The sequence below is a fragment of the Trichosurus vulpecula genome, chromosome 4 (genome assembly GCF_011100635.1).
Source record: "Trichosurus vulpecula isolate mTriVul1 chromosome 4, mTriVul1.pri, whole genome shotgun sequence".
NCBI lineage: Eukaryota > Metazoa > Chordata > Mammalia > Diprotodontia > Phalangeridae > Trichosurus > Trichosurus vulpecula.
The window spans coordinates 147,065,874-147,092,664 of NC_050576.1; the positions used below are offsets into that span (position 1 = coordinate 147,065,874).

At 35.8% G+C, this 26,791-nt stretch overlaps 1 protein-coding gene across 4 annotated transcripts in view; it reads left to right on the forward strand.

Annotated features, from left to right (window-relative positions):
- ARID4B (AT-rich interaction domain 4B) overlaps positions 1 to 26,791 on the forward strand; it is a 207,869-nt gene that overhangs the window by 126,919 nt on the left and 54,159 nt on the right. For 3 of the 4 annotated variants that reach the window (XR_005010261.1, XM_036757705.1, XM_036757707.1), the window contains exons 11-17: positions 1,359 to 1,513; positions 11,948 to 12,020; positions 18,763 to 18,857; positions 19,442 to 19,539; positions 20,757 to 20,997; positions 21,959 to 22,134; positions 26,056 to 26,310. Coding sequence is in view for 3 of the 4 variants with exons in the window: in XM_036757705.1 (XP_036613600.1) it covers positions 1,359 to 1,513; positions 11,948 to 12,020; positions 18,763 to 18,857; positions 19,442 to 19,539; positions 20,757 to 20,997; positions 21,959 to 22,134; positions 26,056 to 26,310 (1,093 nt within the window). In the remaining variant the exon portion in view is untranslated. The remainder of the gene's footprint in view (positions 1 to 1,358; positions 1,514 to 11,947; positions 12,021 to 18,762; positions 18,858 to 19,441; positions 19,540 to 20,756; positions 20,998 to 21,958; positions 22,135 to 26,055; positions 26,311 to 26,791) is intronic. The other variant, XM_036757706.1, reaches the window with a different exon arrangement.

Consider the following 26,791-nt stretch of genomic DNA (forward strand, 5'->3'; position numbering starts at 1 on the left):
TGTGTGTGTGTGTGTGTGTATAACAACAGTGTTGCTAGCAGCTGATAGTTATGTAAGACTAATGACACTAGCACACAGGAGGGCTGCAAGCACAGGTTCTTTGATCTGCTTTTCTAAGGAAAGCAACTTTAAAGGGTTTAGAGTCTCACTTTAATTAAACATACATGTATCATTCACTTTGTTCAGGGGGGAAAACCAGCACCCTGAACTTCAGAGCAAATACAAACAGAAATTACAATCAGAGTAAATATAAACAGAGCAAATAGCATATAGATAGATAGATAGATAGATAGATAGATAGATAGATAGATAGATATACACACACTTCTTCAAGGTCAGAACACTTCACACCTCTCGAGGGCTTCACATCTCCCAAGGGTTTCATACCTCTCAAGTGTTTCCTACCTCTTGTGACCTAATTAGCAAAAGGGTGTGGGCCTTTCTACAAACGAAGGCAAGACTTGCCCAAAGGCATTTGATTGCTTTAGTGCTGAGAAGCCCTCCAAAAGAAGAAACAATAAAAAGTCCCACTTTGCTTGCCCTTTCAGTTTTCATTGTTGTAGACATTGTGTGTATTGTTTTCTTGACTCTCCTTACTCCTCCCCACAATTTTATATAAGTTTTTCCTTGCTTCTTCATTCTATTCTTCATTTTTTACAGCCCAGTAATATTTCATTAAATTAATGCGCCAAAATTCATTTTGCCATTCCCCAGTTAATGAGCATCTACTTTGTCTTCTTACCAGTTTAATAACATGATACATGGTTTGTCTGAGAAGCTCAAAAAGTAACTTCATAAATTGTTTGATAGATTTCTTATGGAAGGTCAAATCCCCGTGCCTGTTTTAATTTGGACTAATTGTTAGCATAGCCTTAATTCAGGCTTGATGGTGTGTGTGTGTGTGTGTGTGTGTGTGTGTGTGTGTGTGTCTTTGTGTGTCTTTGTGTGTCTGTATATATATGTGTATGTATGTATATATGTATGTATATATATAATTTAATTTTACCCATCATGTCACTTTCTTTACTAATAATTTTATTATCTGCCCTAAAATTTCTACTCTGTGGATTTAGTAAATAATTTTCTGATAACAGTATGGATAAAACTAATGTTCATACCCTTGATAATACTGCCATCATGTATTTCTTTCCTAAAATGTTCAGAGTGTTAGACTGAATAGTATTGCTTCTTAATTTTTTATTATATAAGCATACTAAAAGCATTAAAATAACCCTTAACTCACATCTATGTTTGAACCTAATTTATCCTTAGATTTAAAAAAAAAAATCACCCTTTTATATATCTAGGCATATTGTCTCTGATTTTTAAAATAATCACTAGTTCTGATTCTCTTATAGCTTTTGACCACGCACTTGAATTTCATAAAAGTAAAACAGTTCCCAGTAACTGGAAAACTGAATTGAAAGAGGATAGCTCTAGCAGTGAAGCAGAGGAGGAGGAAGAAGAAGAAGAAGATGAAAAAGAAAAAGAAGATAATAGTAGTGAAGAGGAGGCAAGTATAATCTGATAACGTTTCTAACTGTAAATAATAGAAAGTATTCCTTTTGACAGCAGTATTTGGTATAAAGAAACTTCACTTTTGTTTTCCCCAGGGAGATTCAGTAAGCACAGTGAATTCATTTTATATAGATAGTATTAACGTCTACAATAGGAATTATTATTTTCTTACTATTTACCAAGTTAATAGCATAGACTTTCTGCTCTACAAAATTAATAACATTGTAAAGTTAACAGTGTTTTAAAGCTATATTTAAATTCCCCCATTTACTGATTGTTACACATCTGATGTGAAGATTTTTAACATAGTAAAATTTTTTGTCATTATTTTACCATTAATATATCATTTGCTTACCTCAGATCTCTTATCTTTTTCATAAATTCGAAAGTAGTAAGGCTTGCTTGTTCTCTCCATGACTATTTCATGTAAGCTTAGAAATTTCTAGTAATAGAGAACTTGCTGTCTCACCAGGAAGCTATTTTCATTTTTGTCAGCTTTAGTTGTGTTGAAGTTGTTTCTTATACTGAGCCGAGGCCTTGTTTCCTGTACTGTAAAGCCATTGGTTCTAGTTTTACTCTATGGAACCACATAAATTGTCTGACTTCTTTTATATATGACATCCTTGCTCTTTGAATAAAACTGTCATATTTCTTCTATGTGGTCTCTTGTTCAGAATATATATCTCCAGTTCCTTCTCATATGACATTTTTCCATACCCACCAGTTATCTTCCTCAGCCTCCTTTGGGTGTGCTCCCGTTTGTCTACGTCACTTCTAAAACATGACATCCCAAACTGAATGTCGTACCCCAAGTGTTGTTTCACCAATGCAGAGTACTTGGGAACATTAATTTCTTTGCTCTGTCCCTATACCTAACTTAATGTAGTCTTAGTAGTTATTTTTTTTAAATATATACGTGACGCAGGGTGTATATTTAATAAATGCTTTTTCATTCATTTAAGCAGAGATGTCCCACTTTAGACTCATTAAACTTGCCGTGAACTAGGACCCCTAATTATTTACATATGAATGCCTGCCTTGGCAGTGCAATTAACTTTTTTTTTTAAGGCTAAGTTTTGGGCCTCCACAAAGTCTTACTCCTGTGCTCTGTTTTGATTATATAGATGTTCCTGTTTGTCAGGACTATGCCAAGGTAGTGCAAACTGTGGCAGATTCTGTTCTGCTAAACAGGCTTCAAGTATGTTCCTGATAATAGACTGCTGTCCAGAAATCTAGCTAAGAACAGAGAGACTTATCCTTCGCTAATAGCTAGGCCACTAGATGATGAATTCTTTGACTATGGCAACACACAAAACAAAAGAAAAATAGAAAATGACGCTTATTATGTTCTCTGTTGTACCCTTCTGCTTCTTCAGTAACATTGACTAAGAGCAGAAAAGGAGTCAGAAGGGACTAAAAGATGTAGTTTTGAGAACATCAATAAATATTAATGATCTATACTTTAAATATGAACTTCTTCACTATTTATCAATAATTGGACATATGTTTGGACTTTTAACATTGTATATTCCCTGTTTCACCATATTACAGAGTAAATATGATAGTAATAAAGACAATTTGCAACTGCTAGATGGATTAGACCAGAGAGAGTCAAAGGAGACCTCTGTTAAAGGTGACAATCTTTTCTGGGGATTTAGAGATTGATTCTCAGTGTTCTAGAAAGGTGAAGATACCAAAAAAATTATTTTTAAAATCATGAATACTATTCCTACCAAGGAGGACATCAATAACTACCAAACCATGTGCCTATTTTCTCAAGTCTGAAGAACCTTTGTGAGAAATAACCTACACCTTTATCAAGGGCATTCTTGATGAAAGTATAACAAAAGAAAAGGCATGGTTGCAGAAATTATGTTCTACATCAGCCTAAGTCTGTATATTTGTTTGAAAGGCACAGTGAGCACAAGATACCACATACTGAGCTTTTTGTTTGTTGACTACAAAAAAAATTTATTTTGGAAAGTAATATAACACCTTAAAGGTAGCTTCCATGCATATGTTAAGGTCATACAGCATTCCCAGAAAAAAAAAAAAGTAACAAGTGAGATAATTTTGTTTTAAAAACCTTCCTATTATATTAATGTCAGATGAGGAATAAGATAGGGACATGTTTGTCAAAAGTGTTTACTGTTGGCGTGGAGATGATCTAGTATAGAGTACAAATCAATGATGAAGTCCTGATCTAAATGATATCCTCTAGATGTTCACTTTTTGCAGTTGACATTATTCTCAGGGCAGCAAGGCCCAGAATGTAATCTTCTAAATGTTTAAAAAAAAATGTCAAAAGAATTCCGCCTAATTTTCCACATGGGGAAAAAGAAAAGAGTCAGTGAAAAATACCTATTCACCAACATATCAAGTCAATAAGCATTTATTAAGGGTCTGCTATGTACTAAGTACTCTTCTAAGCCCTGAAGTTACAAAGAAGGCAATAAAACCAGTCTTTGCTCTCAGGGAGCTCACAGTCTGATGGGGGAGACAACACGCAGAATAATCATGTACAAACAAGATATATACACGACAAATGAAGGACAATCAGAGAGGGAAGGCATCAGTATTAAAGGAGATCCAGAAGGGTTTCTTGCTGGAACATGAAGAAAGCCAGGAAGGGCAGGAGTTAGAGATGAGGAGAGAGAGAATTCCAGGCATGGGGACCGTCAGAGAAAATGCTCCTAATCAGGAGATGGAATTTCTTGTTTGAAGAACAGCAAGGGGGGTGAAGAACCTCTGCGGGGGTGGAGCCAAGATGGTGTCTGGAAAGCAGGGACTTGCTTAAGCTCTCTCCCAAATCCCTCCAAACACCTGCAAAAAAATGGCTCTGAACAAATTCTAGAGCTGTGGAACCCACGAAAAAGCAGACTAAAACAGGTCTCCAGCCCAGGAGAGCCTGGATGGTTGCTGGGAAGGGTCTATCACACAGTGCTGGGAGCGGAGTGCAGCCTGGTGTGGGCCGTGCCAGGACAGGCCAAACCCCGTGTCAACCAGCCAGAACAGGCCTTGGGGCCATGAATCAGTGAGCTGTGGCAGTTACCAGACTTTTCAACCCACAAACACCGAAGAGCAGGTTAGAGGGAAACTGTGGCATCGAGTTCAGAGCTGTCCAGCCACCAGCCCTGGGGTGGCGGTGGTGGTGACGGTGGCAGCAGCAGGAAGCTCCTGAGGCTGCTTCCAGAGCTTCAGCGTCAGCTGCTTCCTGAGTCCCTGGCTTTCACAATGGGAGGACTCTAGCAGTGGATCAGAGCAGAAGTGCAAGGAGCGCTTCGTGAGCACAAAGGCAGATTCTCTTGCTGTACCCTGCTTGGATCTGTATTGCGGTCCTAGTTGGCAGTTCTTGAGGGAGGAGCAGCGCTGCTGTCACAGGGCCTGGGGTGATGGTGGAGTAGAAGTAGCTCTGAAAACAGTAGTGGTTGGACCCTAAAGCTTGGGACAAAGTACCCTGTACTCTACAAGTCAGGATATGTCCTGACAAAAAGCTCAAGGGTCAGAGAGTTGGCTGGGAACATGAACAGGCAATGAAAATAAACTCAGACTCAAACGGAGACTCAAATTCAAACTCTAGATTCCTTTTTTGGTGACAAGATGTAAACACACAGTCATAAGAAGTCAACAAAGTCAAAGAGCCTACATCAAAAGCCTCCAAGAAAAATATGAATTGGTCTCAGGCCATGGAAGAGCTCAAAAAGGATTTGGAAAAGCAAGTTAGAGAAGTAGAGGAAAAATTGGGAAGAGAAATGAGAGTGATACAAGAAAACCATGAAAAAAGTCAACAACTTGCTAAAGGAGACCCAAAAAAAGACCGAAGAAGATAACACCTTAAAGAATAGACTAACACAAATGGCAAAAGAGCTCCAAAAAGCCAATGAGGGAGGAGAAGAATGCTTTGAAAGGCAGAATTAGCCAAATGGAAAAGGAGGTCCAAAAGACCACTGAAGAAAATACCACCTTTAAAATTAGATTGGAGCAAGTGGAAACTAGTGACTTTATGAGAAATCAAGATATTATAAAACAGAACAAAAGGAATGAAAAAGTGGAAGACAATGTGAAATATCTCATGGGAAAAACCACTGACCTGGAAAATAGATCCAGGAGAGATAATTTAAAAATTATTGAACTACCTGAAAGCTATGATCAAAAAAAGAGCCTAGACATCATCTTTCAAGAAATTATCAAGGAAAACTGCCTTGATATTCTAGAACCAGAGGGTAAAAAAGAAATTGAAAGAATCCACAGATCTCCTCTTGAAAAAGATCCCAAAAAGAAAACTCCTAGGAATATTGTCGCCAAGGTCAAGGAGAAAATACTGCAAGCAGCCAGAAAAAAAACAACTTGAATATTGTGGAAACACAATCAAAATTACACAAGACCTAGCAGCTTCTCTATTAAGGGATCGAAGGGCTTGGAATATGATATTCTGGAGGTCAAAGGAGTTAGGATTAAAACCAAGGATCACCTACCCAGCAAAACTGAGTATAATGCTCCAAGGCAAAATAGGGATTTTCAAGCTTTCTCAGTGAAAAGACCAGAGCTGAATAGAAAATTTGACTTTCAAATACAAGAATCAAGAGAAGCATGAAAAGGTGAACAAGAAAGTAATCATAAGGGACTTACTAAAGTTGAACTGTTTTGTTTACATTCGTACATGGAAAGATATGTGTAATTCATGAGACCTTTCCAGGAGTTGAAGGGAATATAGACAGAGGGCACAGGATGAGTTGAATATGAAGGGATGATATCTAAAAAAAGAAATAAATTTAAGGGGTGAGAGAGGAATATATTGAGAGAAGGAGAAAGGGAGAGAGAGAATGGGGTAAATTATCTCACATAAAAGTGGCAAAAGAAAGCAGTTCTGTTGGAAGGGAAGAGGGGGCAGGTGAAAAGGAATGAATGAGTGAACCTTGCTCTCATCAGATTTGACCTGAGGAGGGAATAACATACACACTCAATTGGGTATCTTACCCCACAGGAGAGATGGAGGAAAGAGATAAAAGGGGGGGGGGTGATAGAAGGGAGGGCAGATGGGGGAGGAGGTAATCAAAAGCAAACACTTTTGAAAAGGGGACAGGGTCAAGGGAGTAAATTGAATAAAGGGGGACAGGATAGGATGGAAGGAAATATAGTTAGCCTTTCACAACATGAGCGTTGTGGAAGTGTTTTACATAATGATACATGAGTGATCTATGATGAATTTCTTGCCTTCCTAGGGAGGGTGGGTGGGAAGGGAAGAGGGGAGAGAATTTGGATCTCAAAGTTTTAAAAGCAGTTGCTTTAAAAAAAAAGTTGTTTTTTGCATACAGCTGGGAAACAAGATATATAGGGAATGGGGCATAGAAATCTATCCTGCCCTACAAGAAAGTAAGGGGTTAAGGGGATGGGGGTGGTAGGGAGTGGGGTGACAGAAGGGAGGGCTGACTGGGGAATGAGGCAATCAGAATATATGTCATCTTGGAGTTGGGGGGAAGGGTAGAAATGGGGAGAAAATTTGTAACTCAAAATCTTGTGGAAATGAATGTTGAAAACTAAAATATTAAATGAAAATGATTAAAATAAAAAATAAAAAAAAGAACAGCAAGAAGGCCATTACTGCTGGATTGTAAGGGGAAGAATAAGGAGTTAGAAGACTGGAAAGGGAAGAAGGGGATCGATTGTGAAGGGATTTAAACACAAAACAGAAATTTTATATTTGACCCTGGGGATGATAAGGATCTTGAACTTGTTGAACACAGGAAGGTAATATAGTCATATCTGCACTTTAGGAAGATTAATGTGACATCTTTGTGGAACTTGGAATGGAATGGGGTAAGATATAAATCAAGGAGACCAACGAGCAGGCTAGTTCTGACATGATATGATGATATCCTACTCCAGGATACTAATAGAGGAGAAAAGGGACACATATGATTGAAATGACAAAAGTAGAATTAACAGGACTTGCAAGTGGATAGGATGTGTGAGAATGAGAGATAGTGAGGAGTCAAGAATGAAACCCAAGTTGCAACTGGGAGGATGGTAATAACCTCGAAGGAATAGAGAAGTTCAGAAGAGGAAAGGATTTAAGAGAAAGATAGTGAGTTCTGCTTTGGACATCTTGAATTTAAGATATCTACACAACTTCCAGGTTGAGATATCTACTCGGCAGTTTGAGATTTGAGATTAAGAGACTGGGATTAGATAAATAGATATGAGAATCATTAGCATAACAATGATTGAATCCATAGGAACAGATAATGTCATGAAGCAAAATATAGTATAAGGGGAGAAGAGAAAAAGGCTATGTTGGATCTTTTGGGGAACAGCCACGTTAGTTAGGCCTGACCTAGATGAAGATCCACTAAATGAGCGAAGGGCAGTCAGACAGGAAAAGAACCAGGAGAGAGTAGTATCACAAAAAACCCTAGAGAATATTAAGGAGAAAGGAGTGATTAACAGTTTCAGAGGTAATAGAGGTCAGGAAGAATGAGGTTTGAGAAAAGGCTGTTAGATTTGGAAATAAATACATCATTGGTAACCTTGGAGAAAACAGTTTCAGTTGAATAATGAAGCTTGAAGACATAATGCAGAGGGATGGAAAACAGGGTTTAAACCTTGACAACTGAGGTTCAGAGTCTTCAGAAAGGGAAGGGCTTGACAGAATGAGAATTCATTAACCACTAAGGAATTTGTTTTAGGTAGATTATCATCATTCCTAGGGGTTCAGCCTCAGGATCGAGCCATCCCAGGGCTTTGGGACAGCTTTGCTTAAATGGAAAATAGAGAGGGAATAGGGTGAGGCTCAGGAAAGGCAACTGGTGAAGATGCAGTTGCAGGAGGGATTGTGATGTAAATGTCCAAACTCTGATATGCAGTTGGATGAACAATCCCTCGAGATATTCCATCAATATGGTTAAATATAGATGGATAGACATCTACATTTATATCTATATAATAGGTCATCCATCTATATCTTAGGATAGATATGTTATTGGATCTATTATCTACTCCCAGGTCATCACCCCTGGAGAGCTATACTCCCTTCTCTTCCTCATCCTTAGCCTTTGGTAAACCAGTTCAGCTCTACACTGTCTACTTCTCTCAAGTTCCTTGCCCCCTTATCCTGTTGAAGATTTTGCCTTGCCAAGCCTCTGTCTTGGATTACATCCAACATTTATTTTTGCTCCTGTTCACATGTTGCTGAGCAAAGCTATCAGAAATCATGAAACTACACTTAATAAATCCATGATAGATTTATGTTACATAATCTCGACTGGGTCCTCGTTGTGGAAAGGCACTTCTCTGACTCAGCTGTCTCATTCAGGATAGAGACTTTTTATTCATTGTTAAATCTCCCATGGCTTGCCTTCTCCCCTGTCAGCTGGGAACCTTGTATTGTCTATTATCTTTTATATAGACTACCTTGGGATAGGTCTATATCTCTCTATCTATCTATCTATCTATCTGTTTATCTTTCCATCTATCCTTCTATCCATCCATCCATCCATCCATGTGACCAGATTTAAGTTGGCCCAGTGATAGCTTTTAAGTCTGTCATTCAAGAATTAATGTAGTTAAGTGCAGAGAATGCTCATCATCAGAGAGCTGACTTCCAGCTGAAGAATTTTTTTAATAATTGCAACTCAAAGACTATTTAAGGTGTAGGGAGGGGAAGAGGGAGAGGATCAAAAAGGGGTTTACTGTGTATGTACTCACAACGAAAACACTTTCCTGCATAAAATCACGTGTTTTTGAAGTATATAATAAGCAGGTCTTTGTTTTTGCTCTGATTTAATTTCATAATGTAATTTCATCATTCTAGCTAGACAAGACCTTCATTTGTTAAATGAGTGTTTTAGATTAGATCATCTTTAAGGTCTTTTTCAGCTATTTGTCTGTCAGATAGATTATAGATGTAGATATAGATAGATCATATTGTTCACTGCAGTTTTGTGACACATGTAGATTTTATAAATGTGATAACTTTTGTATCATGCAAACTGTTGTTAAAAATGTTGAAGAGGATAGGGCTGAGGACAGAGATCCTTGTCTCAGTATTAAAGACAATTGGTATTCAGTCATTAATCAGCCTTCTTTGGCTATATTCATATGCTAGTGATAATCGTGCCTAACTGTACTCTTATTGAGATTTCATTAATCCATCTTGTCCACAATGATGAAATTACTGACATCAGTTGCTTGCTGATATTGAGATGTTAGCATGTCTATGACAGTCCCTTTCTCTATTGGCCTAATATTTCAGCTAGAGACAGAAAATGAGGTTAATTCAGTATGACTTGTTCATGCTCTCTCTTAAAGATAACCATTCCCTCTAAGTGCTCATAAAGCATTTGTTTTATGATCTAGTCTAAAATTTTGTTGTAAGTTCAGCATGTTGTGTTTGTCATAACCTCTTTTGTTCTTTTTTGATAATCAGAATATCATTTGTCAGTCTCCTGTATTCTTGTACTTCTCTACATTTTCCATAGTTATACAAAGATTATCAGCAGTGTTTCCATAATTTCATCAATAAATTATTTTAATACCCCAACAGGGAATGAGACTACAGATTAGTACTCTAGAGATTTGAACTTTGGCACTTGGATTCTTTCCTATGTCATTGCCTGTCTTGGACTTCAAATACCTCTGAACTTTTTTTCACCCTTTCTAATGGAAAACTGGCCTCCTTAATAGAGAAAATAAAAGAAAATAGGAGATTAATAGTTTTACTTTCTTCCTCCACTTCCCTCCCAGGATTGTTGTGAGGATCAAATAAGATAATAATTGTAAACCGTTTTAGCACAGTGCCTGGCAAATAGTGAGCACTATGTAAATGCTAGCTATTATTATTCGACCCCCCCTTATTCGTTAATATTACCATTTATCTCAAGTAGTAAACCTATTCTTTCTTTGTTCTCCTTATGCTGACACGCCTTTAAAAGCCCATTCTATTGCACTTAGCATTTTAGAAATATTAAGCTTATTTTTTGGTTTAGCCTCTTATAGTTCCCTGTCATTCTTTTACATTTGTTCCTGAATATATGTCCTTTCTGTATCCTTTATGAGCTCATCTGTGAAATCCTTGTGTAGCTATGTCAGACTCTTCAGGAGCCTTATTTTTAATTGGTATGTAGATCTCTGAATGTATAAGTAGTAATCTTCACTTTTTTCATGTTGTGGCATAGTGGATAGGGCTAGACAGGAAAACATGGGTTTGAATCCTGCTTTTGACTTTATGTGACCATGAGCAAGTCACTTAACATTTCTGGGCCTCAGTTTCCTCAGATGCTAAATGGGCACAATTATGGTTGTTGCGGTCCCTAAAATACATAATACATGCATAGTACTTTGTAAACCTTAAAGTGCTATATAAACATCAACTATTATAATTCTGTTTTTTAGCCTTTTTAATTATTAAGTACTGCTTCTGCTATTCATTTTTTGTTATATATGTTGTTCTTTATAGAACCTAGATATACAATTTATCTGAATATTTTCTCCCAGACCTACCTCCCTTGCCCATAACTTGTTAAATGATTTTCTCTATAATTGAAAATGGTGGTATATCTTGGGCTTGCAAGTGATTTATAGACTTAGTACCTCCATTTCAAAGAAAATAGCTTTACATCCCCTTGACATTGGACTTAGGTATATTACAGCCAGGATAAATGTAAAGTTCCATTTTTCAACTTTATTACCCCCCCTTCCCATTTTAAGATGTAAGCCAGTGAATAAATGGGGTCTTTTCTGCCCCCATAATATCTAAATTAACTACCCTGCTCTCTATAGGTTTTTCTGGGACCCACTTACCAGTGCTGCAACCCTTGATCACAACAGCAAGAAAGTAGGCCCTTCCTTGTAATGGGAAACACATTTATTATCTGAAGATTTCCCTAACTCTGAGTCTTCAGGTAATTTTAAACCAAGTTTTGGGCCCCACTTGACTCCATAAGTTTAAATTTGTGCACGGTGGGGTTATGTATAAGGTTATTTCTAGTTATATCTAATCTTGGGAAAAAAATTAAGTATTATGGAAGCAAACTTTTTTTTTTGTTACTGCCTGGTCCAGTTTTAAGAGTAGGTCTTCTTGTGACTGCAATGTTAGTTTGTAAATGAGTTATGGGTGTAGGCAAAAGACTTATTCATGAGTTTTTGAAGGAGTTATTTCTACTCTTTCCTCCCTTTGTGGAATTCCTTTTTGGTATCTTACTTATTAGATTACTTTTCAGAGAGAATTCTGTTTTAAAATGTAAAGATTTTCAAAGTAGCATATACTGCTTCTTAATAATTTAGTATTATTAAAACTTTATATTTTAATGGTAAAACACCCTTTTGGCACCTTATGGTAATATAATTTTGTAGGGGGTCATCAAACCAGCTTGTATTAAATATTTAATTGGACAAATTTTGATTTTTTTTTATCTTGTTTGGTTTTTATTAGGAAGAAATAGAACCCTTTCCAGAAGAACGAGAGAACTTTCTTCAACAGCTTTACAAATTTATGGAAGACAGAGGTGAAGTGTGTTTTCTTTCAATTAATCTCCAGTTAATTTTTTTTCAGATAATCAAATTGATATCTAGTTTAGTGATTAAAAGTTGAATTCGATTAATTTTAAAGATATATGCAAACTTCATGATATGTAAACAGTTGTACCATTTTGTAAATTGATCTGTCTTCCAGATTTCTATTTATAGGTCTCTAAAAGTATACTTACTTTGTTCTTTTTTTGCTGCTCTGATTTTGAGTCACTAGAATGGAGGCACTTTTTATACTTTTAAATAAAATGCTTTGAATTTTCTGTAGTATATATCTTTAGATGTATGGATCTTTATTCTAATCCAGTGTGGAGCTTCTTTGCTTCTCAGAAGAAAAGAGGGAAAATATGCAAACTAGAACAGATATAGTGAAAATTATAGAACGATCATGACATGATCACCTCAGAAATTAATTTTAGCAGTAGTACCATAGATTGCCCATCCAAAACAAAGTACCTCCACACTGATTTCAGTCTTTTTTCTTCTCTCTTAACCTGTTTTCTTATTGTTGTGAGGAAAAGAGTTACGAAGAAAGTTACATTATTAGGTCTGTCATACACAAGACACTGTGTAGATATCATGGATACAAAAACAAAAAATGAAATAGATTGTACTTTCAAAGAGCTTACATTCTGTTGGAGGAGACAATATATAAACATATGGTATACAAAACTTTTAAAAAGCAAAACACAAGGTAATTTGGGAAGGAAAAGACAAGCATTTGAGGAACCAGAAAGGACCTTCTGTTGGAAGTGCTGCGTGAGTTGAGCTTTGAAGGAAGCTAGGGATGAAGACGTGGCACTGAGGAAGAAATGCATTCCAGGCCTGGAGGACAGCCTATGAGAAGTCTTGGGAAATGGGAGTGGAAATGCTGTGTGTTTGAGAAATGGCAAGAAGATCAGAATAACTTGATTATACAGTGTGTGAAGGAAAGTAACTCATAATAAGACTGGAAGGTATGTTGGAAGCATGTTTGAAGGGCTTCAGATGCCAAAGAGAGGGATTTGTATTTGGTCCTAGCAATAGTAGGGAGCCGCTGATGTTATTAGATCATGGGACTAGCATGGTCAAAACTGTTCTCTAGAAATATTACTGACTGCTGTGTGGAGAATGAATTAGAGAAGGGAGTGAATTAAAGCAGAAGGGCCAATTAAGAACCTATTACTGTAGTGCAGGTGAGAGGTGATGAGAGCCTGGACCAGGGTGGTGGCTCCATGGATGGAAAGAAATATACAATTGAGAGAAATGTTGTAGAGATTGAATTGACAAGACTTGGCAACTGATTAGATATGTGTGGCTGTGGTGATAGGAGTAAAAGATAACTCCAGGGTTATAACGATGAATTAGAAGAAAGAATATTTTCTACAGAAATAAGAAGTACAAGAAAGAAATGTGTCAGGTAGGAAAAAAAATGGATTGTGTTTTGGACATGTTGAGTTCAAGATCCCGGTGTGATGTCTAGTTCAAAGTACCCAGTAATCAATCCACATCAACGACAACTTGACAAGCATTAAACATTTACCATGTGCCAAGCATGGTGCGCACATGCACGTGTACACACACACACACGTTTAAAGTGGAATTATAAACTGGATTGTAAGAGATTAAGAAGAGATCAGGAGGTGAGAAAGTCTCAGAGGCACCTATTGAAGATAGTCCTTTCAAGGGGTTTACCATCAAAGGGCAGAAGAGATATAGGATCATAGGAAGGATGAAAGGATCAAATGATTGTTTTTTCAGGATAGGATCATAGTTAGGAAGGATGAAAGAATCAAATGATGGTTTTTTCAGGATAAGGGAGACATGGACAGAGGTGTAGGCAGTAGGAAATAAGCCAACAGAGAAGGAGAGATAGAAAATAAGTCAAAGAGTAGGAATGACAGACATAACATAAATCTAAAGTGAATAATTACAAATGAATACAAAATAGTTAAATAAAGATAGTTTGGGAGGAAAGGAAATAGAAGTTGGGGGGATCAAGAGTGGCTTAATTCAGAAGAGCTGTTTGAGTTGTGTCTGAAAGGAGAGAGGGACTCTAAGAAGAAAATGAGAGAGTGCTTCCAGATATGAGGGGTTGCTGTCATTTCATAGTAATTAAACCTCTGGGATATGATGAGGTCACCCAAAAAGTGTGTATAGATAGAAGAGAGGGGACAGGACAGAGCCTTGGTGTATATTCAGTTAGGTGGTAGAATATGTATGACTATCTGACCAAAAAGACTGAGAAGGAACAGCCAGCTCCACAGTAGAAGGAGAAGCAGGGAGAGCAGTATTACCAAAACTGACAGGGAAATGAATATCCAGAAGGAAAAGGGTGGTCAACAGTATCAAATGCTATAGAGAAATCAAGAAGGATGAGGATTGAGAAAAGGTCATTGGATCTGACAATTAAGAGATCGTTAGTAACTTTGGAGAGAGCAATTTAGTTTAAATGATGAGGTCAGAAGCCAGATTGCAGGTTGTTGAGAAATGAATAAAAAGGGAGAAAACAGTGGCAATTAGAATAGACAGTTTTCTGGGAATTAGGATATGAAAATGAGAGATGTAGGGAGATAATTTGAAAAGATGGTAGAGTTAATGGAAGGACAGACCTGGGCATATTAGTAGACAATAGCAATGAGGTAATAGATAAGAAGAAAATGAAAATATTCTAGGAAGCAGTGATTATGGAGGCAGGCTTCTGGGAAGAAAATGGGAAGATACAAGTAAATTAATTGAATGCTATGAAATTTTAATGACTAAGTTTGGTCCTAAAGAACAAATGTGGGAATGCACTTCTCCCTTTCCCCGTCTCCCATATCTTTGTGGATTGTTCACGTGATCCTATTTCCATCCTGTGTCCTCCAACAGATTGTCCCCTCTGTCATTCCTACTCTTTCACTTATTTTCAATCTTTCCTTCTTTGTTTGCTTATTTCCTACTGATACACCTCTGCCCATGTGTCCCTTATCCTGAAAAAAAAAAACCACTTGATCCTTATCCTTCCTATCTATAATCCTGTATCTTTTCTGCTCTTTGTAGGTAAACCCCTTGAAAGGACTCACTTCACTAGGTGCCTCTGAGACTTCCTCTCCTCCTGATCTCTTCTTAATCTCTCACCATCCAGTTTATAATTCCACTGAAACTGCTGTTTTCGAAGTTATTAATGATCTTACTTGTCAAATCCAGTTGCCTTTACTGAGTCCTCATTCTCCTTGATCTCTCTACAGCCTTTGACACTGTTCATCACCATCACCATCGGCCCCTTGATACTCTCTTCCCTCTAGTTTTTCAGGACACCATTCTCTGCTGGTTTTCCTCCTATCTGACCGCTCCTTCTTTATCTCTATTGCTGGATCCTCATCCAGGTCACATCTTCTAACTGTAGGCATCTCATAGGCTTCTATCCTGGACCCTCTTTTCTTCTCTCTCTATTCTGCTTCACTTGGTGATCCTTAGCTCCCATGGATTTAATTATCATTTGTATGCTGATGATTCTCAAATCTGCTTTTCCTGCCCCATCTCTCTGCCGACCTCCAATTTTGCATTTCCAGATGCCTTTCAGACATCTCAAACTGGATGTCCAGTTTTGTTACGGGTCAGTTGTTCAGTCATATGTGACATGTTGTGACCCTATGAACCAAAGCTGTCCATAGAGTTTTCTTGGCAAAGATACTGGAGTAGCTTGCCTTTTCTTCGCCAGTGGATCCTTTTGTCAGGCAATCAGAAGTTAAGTGACTTGCCCAGGGTCACACAGCTAGGAAGTATCTAAGGCTGGATTTGAACTCAGGTCTTCTTGACTACAGAGGCAGAGCTCTATCCACCAAGGCACCAGTTACCTCATAAATGTCCAGTAGATACCTTAAACTCAACATGTCCAAAACAAAACTTAACTTTCCCCCAAGCCCTTCCTACCTCTTACCTTCCTTATTAATGTAGAGGACAGCACCATCCTCCATTTCCTCCTGCTCACAACTTAGGAATCATCCTGGATTCCTCACTATATCTTATTTTTTTGTATCCAAGCTATTGCCTAGGCCTGCTGATTTCACCTTTGCAACATCTCTCAAATATACCCCCATATCTCCTCTGAAACTGCCAAAACTCTAGTCTTGGCCTTTATTACCTCATACCTCAATTACTGCAATAGCCTGCTGTTGGGTCTTCCTGCCTCAAGTCTCTCCCCACTCCAATCCATTCTCCATTCAGCCAGTAAAGTGATTTTTATCAAAAGCACAGATCCAACCATGTAAACATTCCCACCTCCCCATACCCAATAAACTTCAGTGGCTTCCTATTACCTCCAGGAGCAAATACAAAATGCTCTGTTTGGCATTCAAAAAAACCTTCATAATTTAACCTATACCTTTCCAGTCTTATAATCAGTCCCTAACACGTACTCTTCATTTCAATGACACCAGAATCCTGGCTATTATATATATGAAACACTTCATCTCTCAACTCTGGGCATGTTCTTTGGTTGTTCCCCATGCCTAGAATGCTGTCCCTCTTCATCTTCAATTACTGACCTGGCTTCTTTTAAGTCCCAACTAAAATCCCACCTTCTACAGTAAGCTTACCCTAACTCCTCTTAATTCCAGGGCCTTCCCTCAGTTAATTATTTCCTATTTATCCTGTGTATAGCTTACTTTATATATATTTGTTTGCATATTGTCTCCTCCATTAGATTGTTAAGTTCCAAGAAGGCAGAGACTGTCTTTTGCCTCTTTTTGTGTCCCCAGTGCTTAGCACAGTGCCTGGCACATAATATGTGCTTAATACATTTTTATTGATTGTTGATTGAAGTGGGGGACTATGAGCGTGGAAGTCTATATATGAATTAGACCTTTTTTTTCTTCTTTTTTTTGGATACGTTGTTTAGTTTTATTGTGCTTTTTTTCTTTTTCTCTTTGTTCTAACAAATGGCACTTGGGACTGTGGGGACACGTTTAGAAATGTAGGTGATTTTAAAACAAGTTCAATAAAAATATATTTTAAAAGTAATAGAATTGGCCTTCCCGAGAGAGATGGTTCATTTCTTCATCAGACTGGAATAATGGGATTTTGAAATGTAGAAGTAGCTTACAGCAAATAGCCTCTTGTTATTTAGATGTTTTCAGTCATGTGCAACTCTTCATGACCCCATTTAGGGTTTTCTTGACAAAGGTACCAGGGTGGTTTGCCATTTCTTTCTCCATCTCATTTTGTATCAGATGAGGTCCTATGCTTATTGGATAGGGAAAGTGCGTGTTATAAGAGTCTTAGACTGTCTCTCTTCTAAGTGTGATAATGAATCAGAGTGGAAGAAGTAAAAGACTAGAGTGAAGGACCAGCTGAGATTAGATGTCTTAAATATGTAGTAGATTTATTAATACTGAGAGATGGAAGGACTGGAGTTCATGGCAAGAAGGAAGAATGGATTTAGGAAGAGTAAGGCATAGGAAGATAATGGAATGATTGAGTAGATAAATGGCTCGTGCAAGAGTGCATTTTATTAAGCTTTTATTATGTTGCAAGGATTGTACTATTTTCTGAGGATACAAATACAAGTAAGCCTGAGAGTCCCAGCCCTTAAGAAGCTTTCATTCCAATCTGAGAAAACAGTAGATACAGGGGAGCTGTCAGTTCTTTGTTTTCAACATGTCCTTCTTTCCCTCCATCTCTCAGTTCTTCACCAGTCACCCCAGCAATGGCTTTCCTTACTTCCTTGGTGAACCAATTTAGTTCTATAATTTAGATCCTTTTCTCTCAATTTCCTTTGTTTTGATCACTGGGAAGTGGTTTGGATAGATAGGAAGTTTGGGTCAAATAAAGAATTTTGTGGTTCTTAATCATAGCAGTAGAACACATTTGATTGATAGATTGATCAAGTATTTGGTTGCTCTTGAATGTAGATTTTCCAAGACCCATTGTATTGTGGCCCAACAGCTGTCCTGTCACTGCTTCTCATTTCTACCTACTTCTTTACTTCCTCTGTTTACCAGGTCTCTCAACAAATAAATATTAATAAAGATTGCTGAAAACTTTTTTGAAGAATATATGATAGTGAAATGCAAATTGAAATAGATATTGTGTGTTTTCTCTATTTTTTATTATTAAAGGATTTTTCCTTGTGACCTGACTTTGTGCAGTACAGACTCACTTATATTTTATTTTAGTATTGTACGTTAAAAATGAAGATTTATTCTCTGAAGTTTCATATTTGTGTAGGATCCATGAGATCATAGAATTGTTTGAAGTAGAAGAGACTTTAGAAGTCATATTCTAGCCTCCTTATTTTACTTACAGATACAACTAAGGCCCCAGCAGGTTCAGTGGCTTGCCTAAGGTTACCCAGTAATAAAAGCAAGCTTTGAACTCAAGACTTTTGACTCCCAGATCCAACATTATCTGTACTTTGTCTTCTCAGAAACATCCTAATCAAGAACAAACATGTATCACATGCAGTGCATGGTTTCGGATATGATATTTTTCATTCAGATTCAAATTTCTTGGCTGTAGTTTGAAATTTAACTAGTTTTGCTAATGTAAAGTGCTTAAAGTAGCAATAGAAATAATTAATGGCAAGTATATTGGGTCAGGAAGAAAGAATGTTAATTTGATTTAATATATTTCCTGTATTCCTTCTAGTGTGATTAGAAAATAGTTTGTTCATTTTTTCTATTAACAATTGAGGCTTCACAAAATTTCAATTCTTGTAGTTTTAAAAAATCTCTAAAGTGATTTTTGTTTTGCTAATAGGCACACCTATTAATAAAAGGCCTGTACTTGGATACCGAAATTTGAATCTCTTTAAGTTATTTAGACTTGTACACAAACTTGGAGGATTTGATAATGTAAGTATGAAGATTAATAGTGAAGTATGTCAAAACCTTAAAGGATTGAGAAGTTATGAACAAGAAAAAAAAAAGAATGGTTGCTTTTTTAACATGCAAATTTGTAATTTTATTAAGGATTAAATCTCATATACCATAGTCTACCTGTTATTCAGTCTTTTAAATTTACTATCATAAGTTTCTCAATAAATTGTCCTAACCCCAGAAATTACTTTCAGTTTAATATGGAAATCAGCATAACAGTTGTCTTTTAAACATTTTGTTTAAGTGTATGTCTGCTGAAGTCAGTAGAGCAGCTCTGATTTTTTTTAGCATGACAAGATTTTAGTGTTTAATTTACTGGCTTTCAAATTTATTTAATTTTTATTTTAAATTTAGTACAAATCCTACTTGAATGGTAGTTTCTAGTAGAGATCGAAATTTAAATTTTGTCTTTTTACTTAGAAATGAGTTGTAACAAGTTAATTTTTTTTAAAAATCACTTCCAATTTTTAATTTGATCTCCATGGAAAAATGTGTTTTCTCCTAAAATTTGTTCTTTTCTAATTTATTCATGTAAATTTTAAATTTATTTTTCATTATAGATTGAAAGTGGAGCCATATGGAAGCAAGTCTATCAAGATCTTGGAATTCCTGTTTTAAATTCAGCTGCAGGATACAATGTTAAATGTGCTTACAAAAAGTAAGTGTTAAAGGCAGTGCTTTCCCAAATGAGGTCTGTGTCCTTAACCCCAAGGGGGTGTGATCAACCCCTCAGAGAGTGGGAATGTAGGTAGAAGGGGAAATCTGTTGTGGGCTTTGCCTCTGGTACGACCATTATTAGTCCTTTATCCCCCAGAATTCTCTTCTTTCTTTCCCCTGTGTTCCAACTTTCCTTTTTCTGCTGGGTGTTGGCCTATCAGGGTAGTTATTATAACCATGCCAATATTCAGGCAACACTTATAGCAATAGCTGTGCAAGTATCATTGGAAAAATTCCCCACCCTTAACCCTACCTCTCACCTCGACATATTACTTTGGATCTATGACAGTTAACCTTCAGATAGTGGGTTCTTTCCTCTAAGCTGGGATCAGTAAGTAAGAGACCAACCTAAACTCACTCTTCCTTTTGGTTTTTGGTGGAATAGTGAATCACACAAAATTAAGTATGCATGTATAGATTGTGATCTGCTTTTCAAATCTCACCACATCTTTCCCCTTAAACTCACCCATCTTCCAAACTTCCATGTTACTATTTGAGAACACTGCCATCCTTCTAGTCACTCAGGTTTTCAACCTCAGTTTTGGACATTATCCTTGACTTCGTGCTCTCACCACATATATCCAATGAGTTTTCAGATCTTTTCCTTTGTAACTTCACAATATCTTTTCACCTAGACTATTGTAATAGGCTTCTAGTTGATGTCCATGCCTCAAGTCACTTTGCCCACTTTAGTACCAGCTCAGCTATCAAAATCTTCCTAAAGCACAGGTCTAACTATATCACCTTCCCTATACAATTGGCTTCATATTACTTCCAAGATCAAATATAAAATCCTGTATTTGACTTTTAACTCCCTTTATAGCCCTACCTTTCCAGTCCTGTACCTCATTATCGTCCGCATAACTTGCACAAGACACTGTCTCCTGACTTTGCACTGGCTATCCTTTATGCCAGCACTCTCTTCATTGTGTCACCTAGCTACGATGAAAGTGTCTCTGTGCTTTAAGAACTAAATGAGGATTAGACATATTTTTATAGCCAATTTTTACAGGTTTAAGAATTATAGAATTTGAGAGTTGAATAACTTTTCATTAGCCATCTAGCCCCACTGTATTCATGACTGCAGTCTATACAATAAGAGATCTTTAATACTATTGGATCTTTTTACCAAAAAACAATTTGTCTTACTGTTTACAGATATTTATATGGCTTTGAAGAATATTGTAGGTCAGCCAACATTGAATTTCAGATGGCATTGCCTGAGAAGATGGTTAACAAGCCTTGTAAGGAATTTGAAAATGCAAAAGAAACAAAAAACAAGGAAGAGCCTGAGTCAGATATAAAAGCAGAGATTAAAGAGGAAGGAGCTACTATAGCACAAGAAGAGAAACCTGCTGAAGATGAGATTGAAAGAAAAGAAAATATCAAACCTTGTCTGGTAAACTAGAGTCTATCTGTGCTGTATTGTTGTTAGTGGATTGTTTGAGTTTTATAATCCTTAATTAAGCTTAGAAAGTTTAAATACAAAATATACCCTCCTAAATTACTAGTGATTTGATGTTTCCTCACCAATAAGCTATTTTTCTTTAATTTTAGGTATTTTGCTGTATTGTTGTTAGTGGATTGTTTGAGTTTTATAATCCTTAATTAAGCTTAGAAAGTTTAAATACAAAATATACCCTCCTAAATTACTAGTGATTTGATGTTTCCTCATCAATAAGCTATTTTTCTTTAATTTTAGGTATTATAACTACATTTTATTTGTGTCACAAAAGGTTATAGTTAATTATTTTTGCCTAATTTGGTTTAAAAAAATTTTTGAATTGCATAATTTTTCTTGCCATCTTCTCCTTAAAGTATTGCTTTGTGTGAACTAATGTCTCACACTATTAAAATATCTTTAATGAATTCTTTAAATGTAGTTTAAACATCTATATTATGTCTATAACTATACTACTGGGTACAAATTTTCCCGACAAAAAATTGAAGACAAAAAGTTGGAAATCTCTAATTCTGTGTTTACCCAGAATTGCCCTTCTTGGCATAAAATGTAAAAAATGGACATAAGACATTTTGATATAGATATGATTTACCCTACAACCCACTCTTTCTTTGACTCATTTTCACAGTAATTTTTTGAGTTTAAAAAGTTAAGTAGTGAATTAAGTAATACTAAACAATTTTCTGTTGCTAACAATCATATTAATTCCAGTTGAGCAAACACTTATAAAGCTCCTACTATGTGCTTTGCCCTAAGATTACAAAGAGAAAAAGGGACCAACATTCCTCACTCACAAGGGAGTATATGTTCTTTTGGGTATACTCTCAGAGATCATTGGTATAAAAATATAGACGGTAACTTCTTAAATTTTGGCTTAGTCTCTCTAATATTTTCCTAGGGTAATAAAAAGAATTTGTCAGAACCTACACATACACAGTCTGATCAGGAAAAAGAACTTAACATTAAAAAAACAGAAGAGAATGAAAATCTAGAAGTCAAAGAAGATGATACAATTAAGGTAGATGAAATGCTCAACACAAAGGTAGAGGCAGAAGAAGAAAAAGCAAAATCTGGGTAAGACACTTGTTTTTGGTAAAAAAAAGTGATTTTGAAAAGTTAAGTTAGTTTGATGTAAATAAATGGTTGGATTCATTACTCCAGGTTGCTAATGTATTTTAATTTATCCAAATGAGAGAAATAAGAGCAAGTACAGAATGATTGCCTGATTTAGATTCATCTTGTTAGAAATTTTGCATGGCCTAGATCTTACAAATGCCATTGTATGAGGAGGAGATACAAAGTTTTCTGATTCATTTCTCTTGTTCTTGACTCGGAAATGTGAGAAACTTTACAAAGATGAAACTACTTCTTGCTGCTTAATGTAGTCTTGCTGGATAGTGATAGATGTGAAAAAGTACACTATTCCATTGTTTGTGAGAAACTGGATGTCTGTAGATTATGTGTTGTGGCAATGTTTTTATTACTTGGGCTAAAATTATTGACAGGAATTAGATACCTTAAATTCTGAAACTATAATTCTGCAGTAAAGATACAGAATCCTAATTATTTTGATTAAAATGTTGATGAGGTAGTGAGCAATAATGTCTCTTCCAAAAGGTTTTTTTCTTAGTGTAATCCCGGGAATTCCTGTTGGTCTGGTAAGGGCCTCTAAGTCAGTGTTATGCAATTCAAAGTATACTATGGAAAGGTAAAATGTCTAAATTGCTTGCAGTGGGCTGTTCTGTCCTCTAAGACCTCACTTCCAGCCTCTTTACTTGAGAGACTGATCCAGACAGCCAAGATGAAAGTAAAGGGAGTGAGGGAAGGTGGGATAAGGTAGCATAAGAAGAATATAGTTGAAGTCTTCCACTAGAACTTATTTATGTTTTGGATTTCCTTATAAAATATTCCATGGATTTTTGTCCCCATAGCCATTTCAGTTTCTTATTATTCTTGCTTCCTGATATTCATTTTTGCTGTTCACACCCTAAAACTAAATTTGTTACTCATTCATTTTCTTCTAAAGAAAGCTAATTGCTAAATTTAAATACTATTACACATTGTGGGAATATCAGAAATTAATTTACTGATTTTATGCTAGAGAATATTACTTATGAGCTACCTAGAAATAAAATTTTAAGGGGTGATTTAGATAGTTTGTTTTTTTTTTAAATCTCTAAACTTTTATTGCCTAGGGAATTGGCTACTACCTAGAGTTTTCTGTTTTCTTTCTCCACACTTCAGGCATGAAATACGTTCTCTAAGAGTTTGGCTTCAGATTTGGGAGAGAAATGTTGGAGTATTTTATGTTTTTTAGAATAATCTGTTGACCCAAAATGTGGTACTTTGAAAGAAAGTAAACTGAAATGAATATGCATACGTATTAAATCAAATGACATTGAAGTGTATCTCAATATAGATCAGTGTTATTTGATAATGTATATCTATATATCATATATATGTGTATATATATGTATATATATACACACATGTATATGTATGTGTTATTTTAGCCTACATATTGCAACGCATTTTATATTTGAAAACATTGTCTTTTGGGGCATCGTGTCTAGCCTTTGATTTTGCCCACTGCATTGTTGAATAGAGCAGTGAATTCTTAGATTTGGCTGATTTCCAGTAATGTAATGTGATGTTTGCTTTTTGTTCACTGCCATGTGTTATTTGGGTGAAATTCATTTGGTTTGTATCCCTCTGACGTTAAATGGATCTCATGTTTCATTTTGGTTGACCTGCTTGACTAATATAGAATATTAATGTTTGTTTCATGACCAGTAAGAGTTTTCCCATTCTACTTCCTAAACATTGTTACAGTTTTGTTTTATTGTTGTTACTATTCATGTTTAACATTTGTGGAATACCTCAAATATGTCCAGTGCTGAACTATGTAAGATCTAATTTGTCTGCTGTTTTTGTAAGAAGAATTTGGACTTAGCACTGTACACCTTCTTTTTTATTTAATAGTGCTGAGATTTATAATTAAGATTTTTGTTGCTCAAAGATTAAACTTATTTTTGTACCAGAATACATACTTTATAATCATTGAAGTACAGGTGTATAATCTTAGCATTCCAATCAGTCTTCTGAGAATACAAGGAGCCTTAGTATTTTTTTGTTCCCTATGTATATAATCTTAAGTCAGTAATTATTGTGCTTCCCCACCACTATTTCTGCTGCCGTTTTCTTGAATATTTTAGCCACTCCAAGTAAGTACTCCTTCCTATGTTTTGATTTCCTAATCAGCCAGGTTGATGGGCAGTGTACAAAATGTTTTGTATTTCACTTCAAATGATAGTAAATTGAAAAAAAAATCTCTTTTGTACTGAGAAAACAGTGAAATCCTATAAAGTCCTATGTGTAGTAACAAAGTATACTCTAAAATACACTTTTGTATTTTAGCTAGTATTTATGGAAGTTGCACCTTTTCAGGTTTTAACTTTTCCCATTAAAAAATGTCATTGAAGATTCTAATCCTAAACTGTGAAACAAGACTACTTTAAAAATTTTTTGTTATAAAAACCACTACAATATATTGTCACTGGAAGGCCCTGGATGTCTTTTTGTTTAAAAAGAAAGACAAAGCTCACAATTTACTGCCTTTTTTTTTTTGGTATGATTTACATAGTATTCAGTGAATGACTTTATGGAAGCAAAAAATAGCTGTGAAACTTAGGCTTTGTGTTTTATAGCAGAATTGAGAACTGTGCTTTGTGAACATTGAATTACTGAAACTGATAAGTCTTAGTTGACTTAAGAATTTCTTCAGAAAATGAATGGTAAGGGAAAGGAACAAAAAACTATACCTATACATGGTGCATGATGTACAATGGCCATAGATTAATTGTTAAATATTGTCTTTAGTTAGTAAGGTTGAAATTATCTCTAGAGTAGTGCTTTTTGTCATAAGACTTTTATTCACAGTATCTATAAGGAAGTCTGGAAGTAATTCTAGATCTGTTGTTGATTTTCATATTTAGGTTTTTATTTGTCTTTTGAAAGTGAGAGATGAGCTGTTTTAAGTGTAGGTACTGCTTACAACAGACTAAAAATGAAATATTTAGTGTAGCTTTAGATTTCATATTGAAGTTACTTTCTCTTAATTCTGAAATAAGTGTACTTGTGATGTTTTTGTGCTAATGTAGGTTTTTTTCTGTATGTTGTTGTATATGGTGATTTGTGGAGTTTTTCCTGCAAATGTTAGTAATACTCCTAAATTACAGAAAGAATACATTGCTGAGAATGCTCAAACTGATTTCATGATTGTATATAGCTGTTTCATTTCGGAAGAGAGACATTTGGAATTAATCTTCAACATATCCATTTTGTTGGAATTTTAAGTTTGGTAGACTCTATAAAAGGTTATTTGCATGAAAGAAGGCATAGGTAAACCAGAAATTAAATGTAAGACAATTCTTAGAGGAATTAGTGAAATTAGCGGAATTGTTTGCATAAGGTCAAATGATACCTTAATTGTCAGCTAACATATTTGACTACATCCAAAGCACATGGTTTTAAGGTTAAAAGATCTTAAAAGACCTGCAAATGAAAGTATGATTACGTTTTGGTTTGGTTTATCCTAAACCTAGAAATAAGTGAGAGAGGGAAATATTCAATAAAAAAAATGACTGTGGAGTCTAATGAATGTTAAACAAAATGTGTAAACATTTGATAAAGATAAAATTTGTTACAGTCAACCTCACTAGTTCCTTGGTATACAGCACCACTTCAGTCCTTCTAGCTGTTGATGGAAATTTTCTTTAAATGAAGCCATTTTTGCCTCTTCACTTTCTGTGAAAGCTTCTCTTGCTACCATTTTTAGTAATAATATTAATTTGAAAATCAGAAAATTTCATGCACTTGGAACCTGCTGTTCCCAGGAACAATCGCATCCACAATATTTATCAGTATATGTGGGTTGGAACTGAAAAACTTATCAAGTGTCTTTTATTAACTCTGCAATTTTTTAAACCTTTCAAGAGATGAAACGAATAAGGAGGAAGATGAAGATGAGGAAGAAGCAGAAGAGGAGGAGGAGGAGGAGGAGGAAGAAGAAGATGACGACGATGACAACAATGAGCAAGAGGAGTTTGAATGCTATCCACCAGGCATGAAAGTTCAAGTGCGGTATGGACGAGGGAAAAATCAGAAAATGTATGAAGCTAGTATTAAAGATTCTGATGTCGAAGGTGGAGAGGTCCTTTACTTGGTGCATTACTGCGGATGGAATGTGAGGTAACTGAGTTTTAGCTAGTGATTACTACCTAAAAATACTTCTAAAATACTTTTCTATTTTGAACACAAATTGATTGTTGAATTACAGGCTTGTTGATATTCTGTTAAGGTCATTCTACCATATCAGTAGGTTTTTAGCATGTAAATTCCACATTTAGTGACTTTCTACATAGCTCTTATTAATGTTTGAGTGCTACATCTTAGATTATAGCATAAAGGAAAATAGTTAAGTCTTGACAATTTTATGGTAACATCTATAGCTTAAGAAAAGCAACTTTATTGGTGCAGTGATAGAAGATATTTTTAGAAGGTTAAAGACTTTTGAACTCAGTGTCTCCAAGCCAGTTATCAGGTCATCTGCTTTTTGCATATTCAACTGCATTGCTGCATTATCTTCTTCGTAATCTTCTTAAGTCATCTTTATTTCATTTTGTTCGGTAGTCAGGGATGAGATTTCTGAAAACTTTACCTTCTTCAAGAA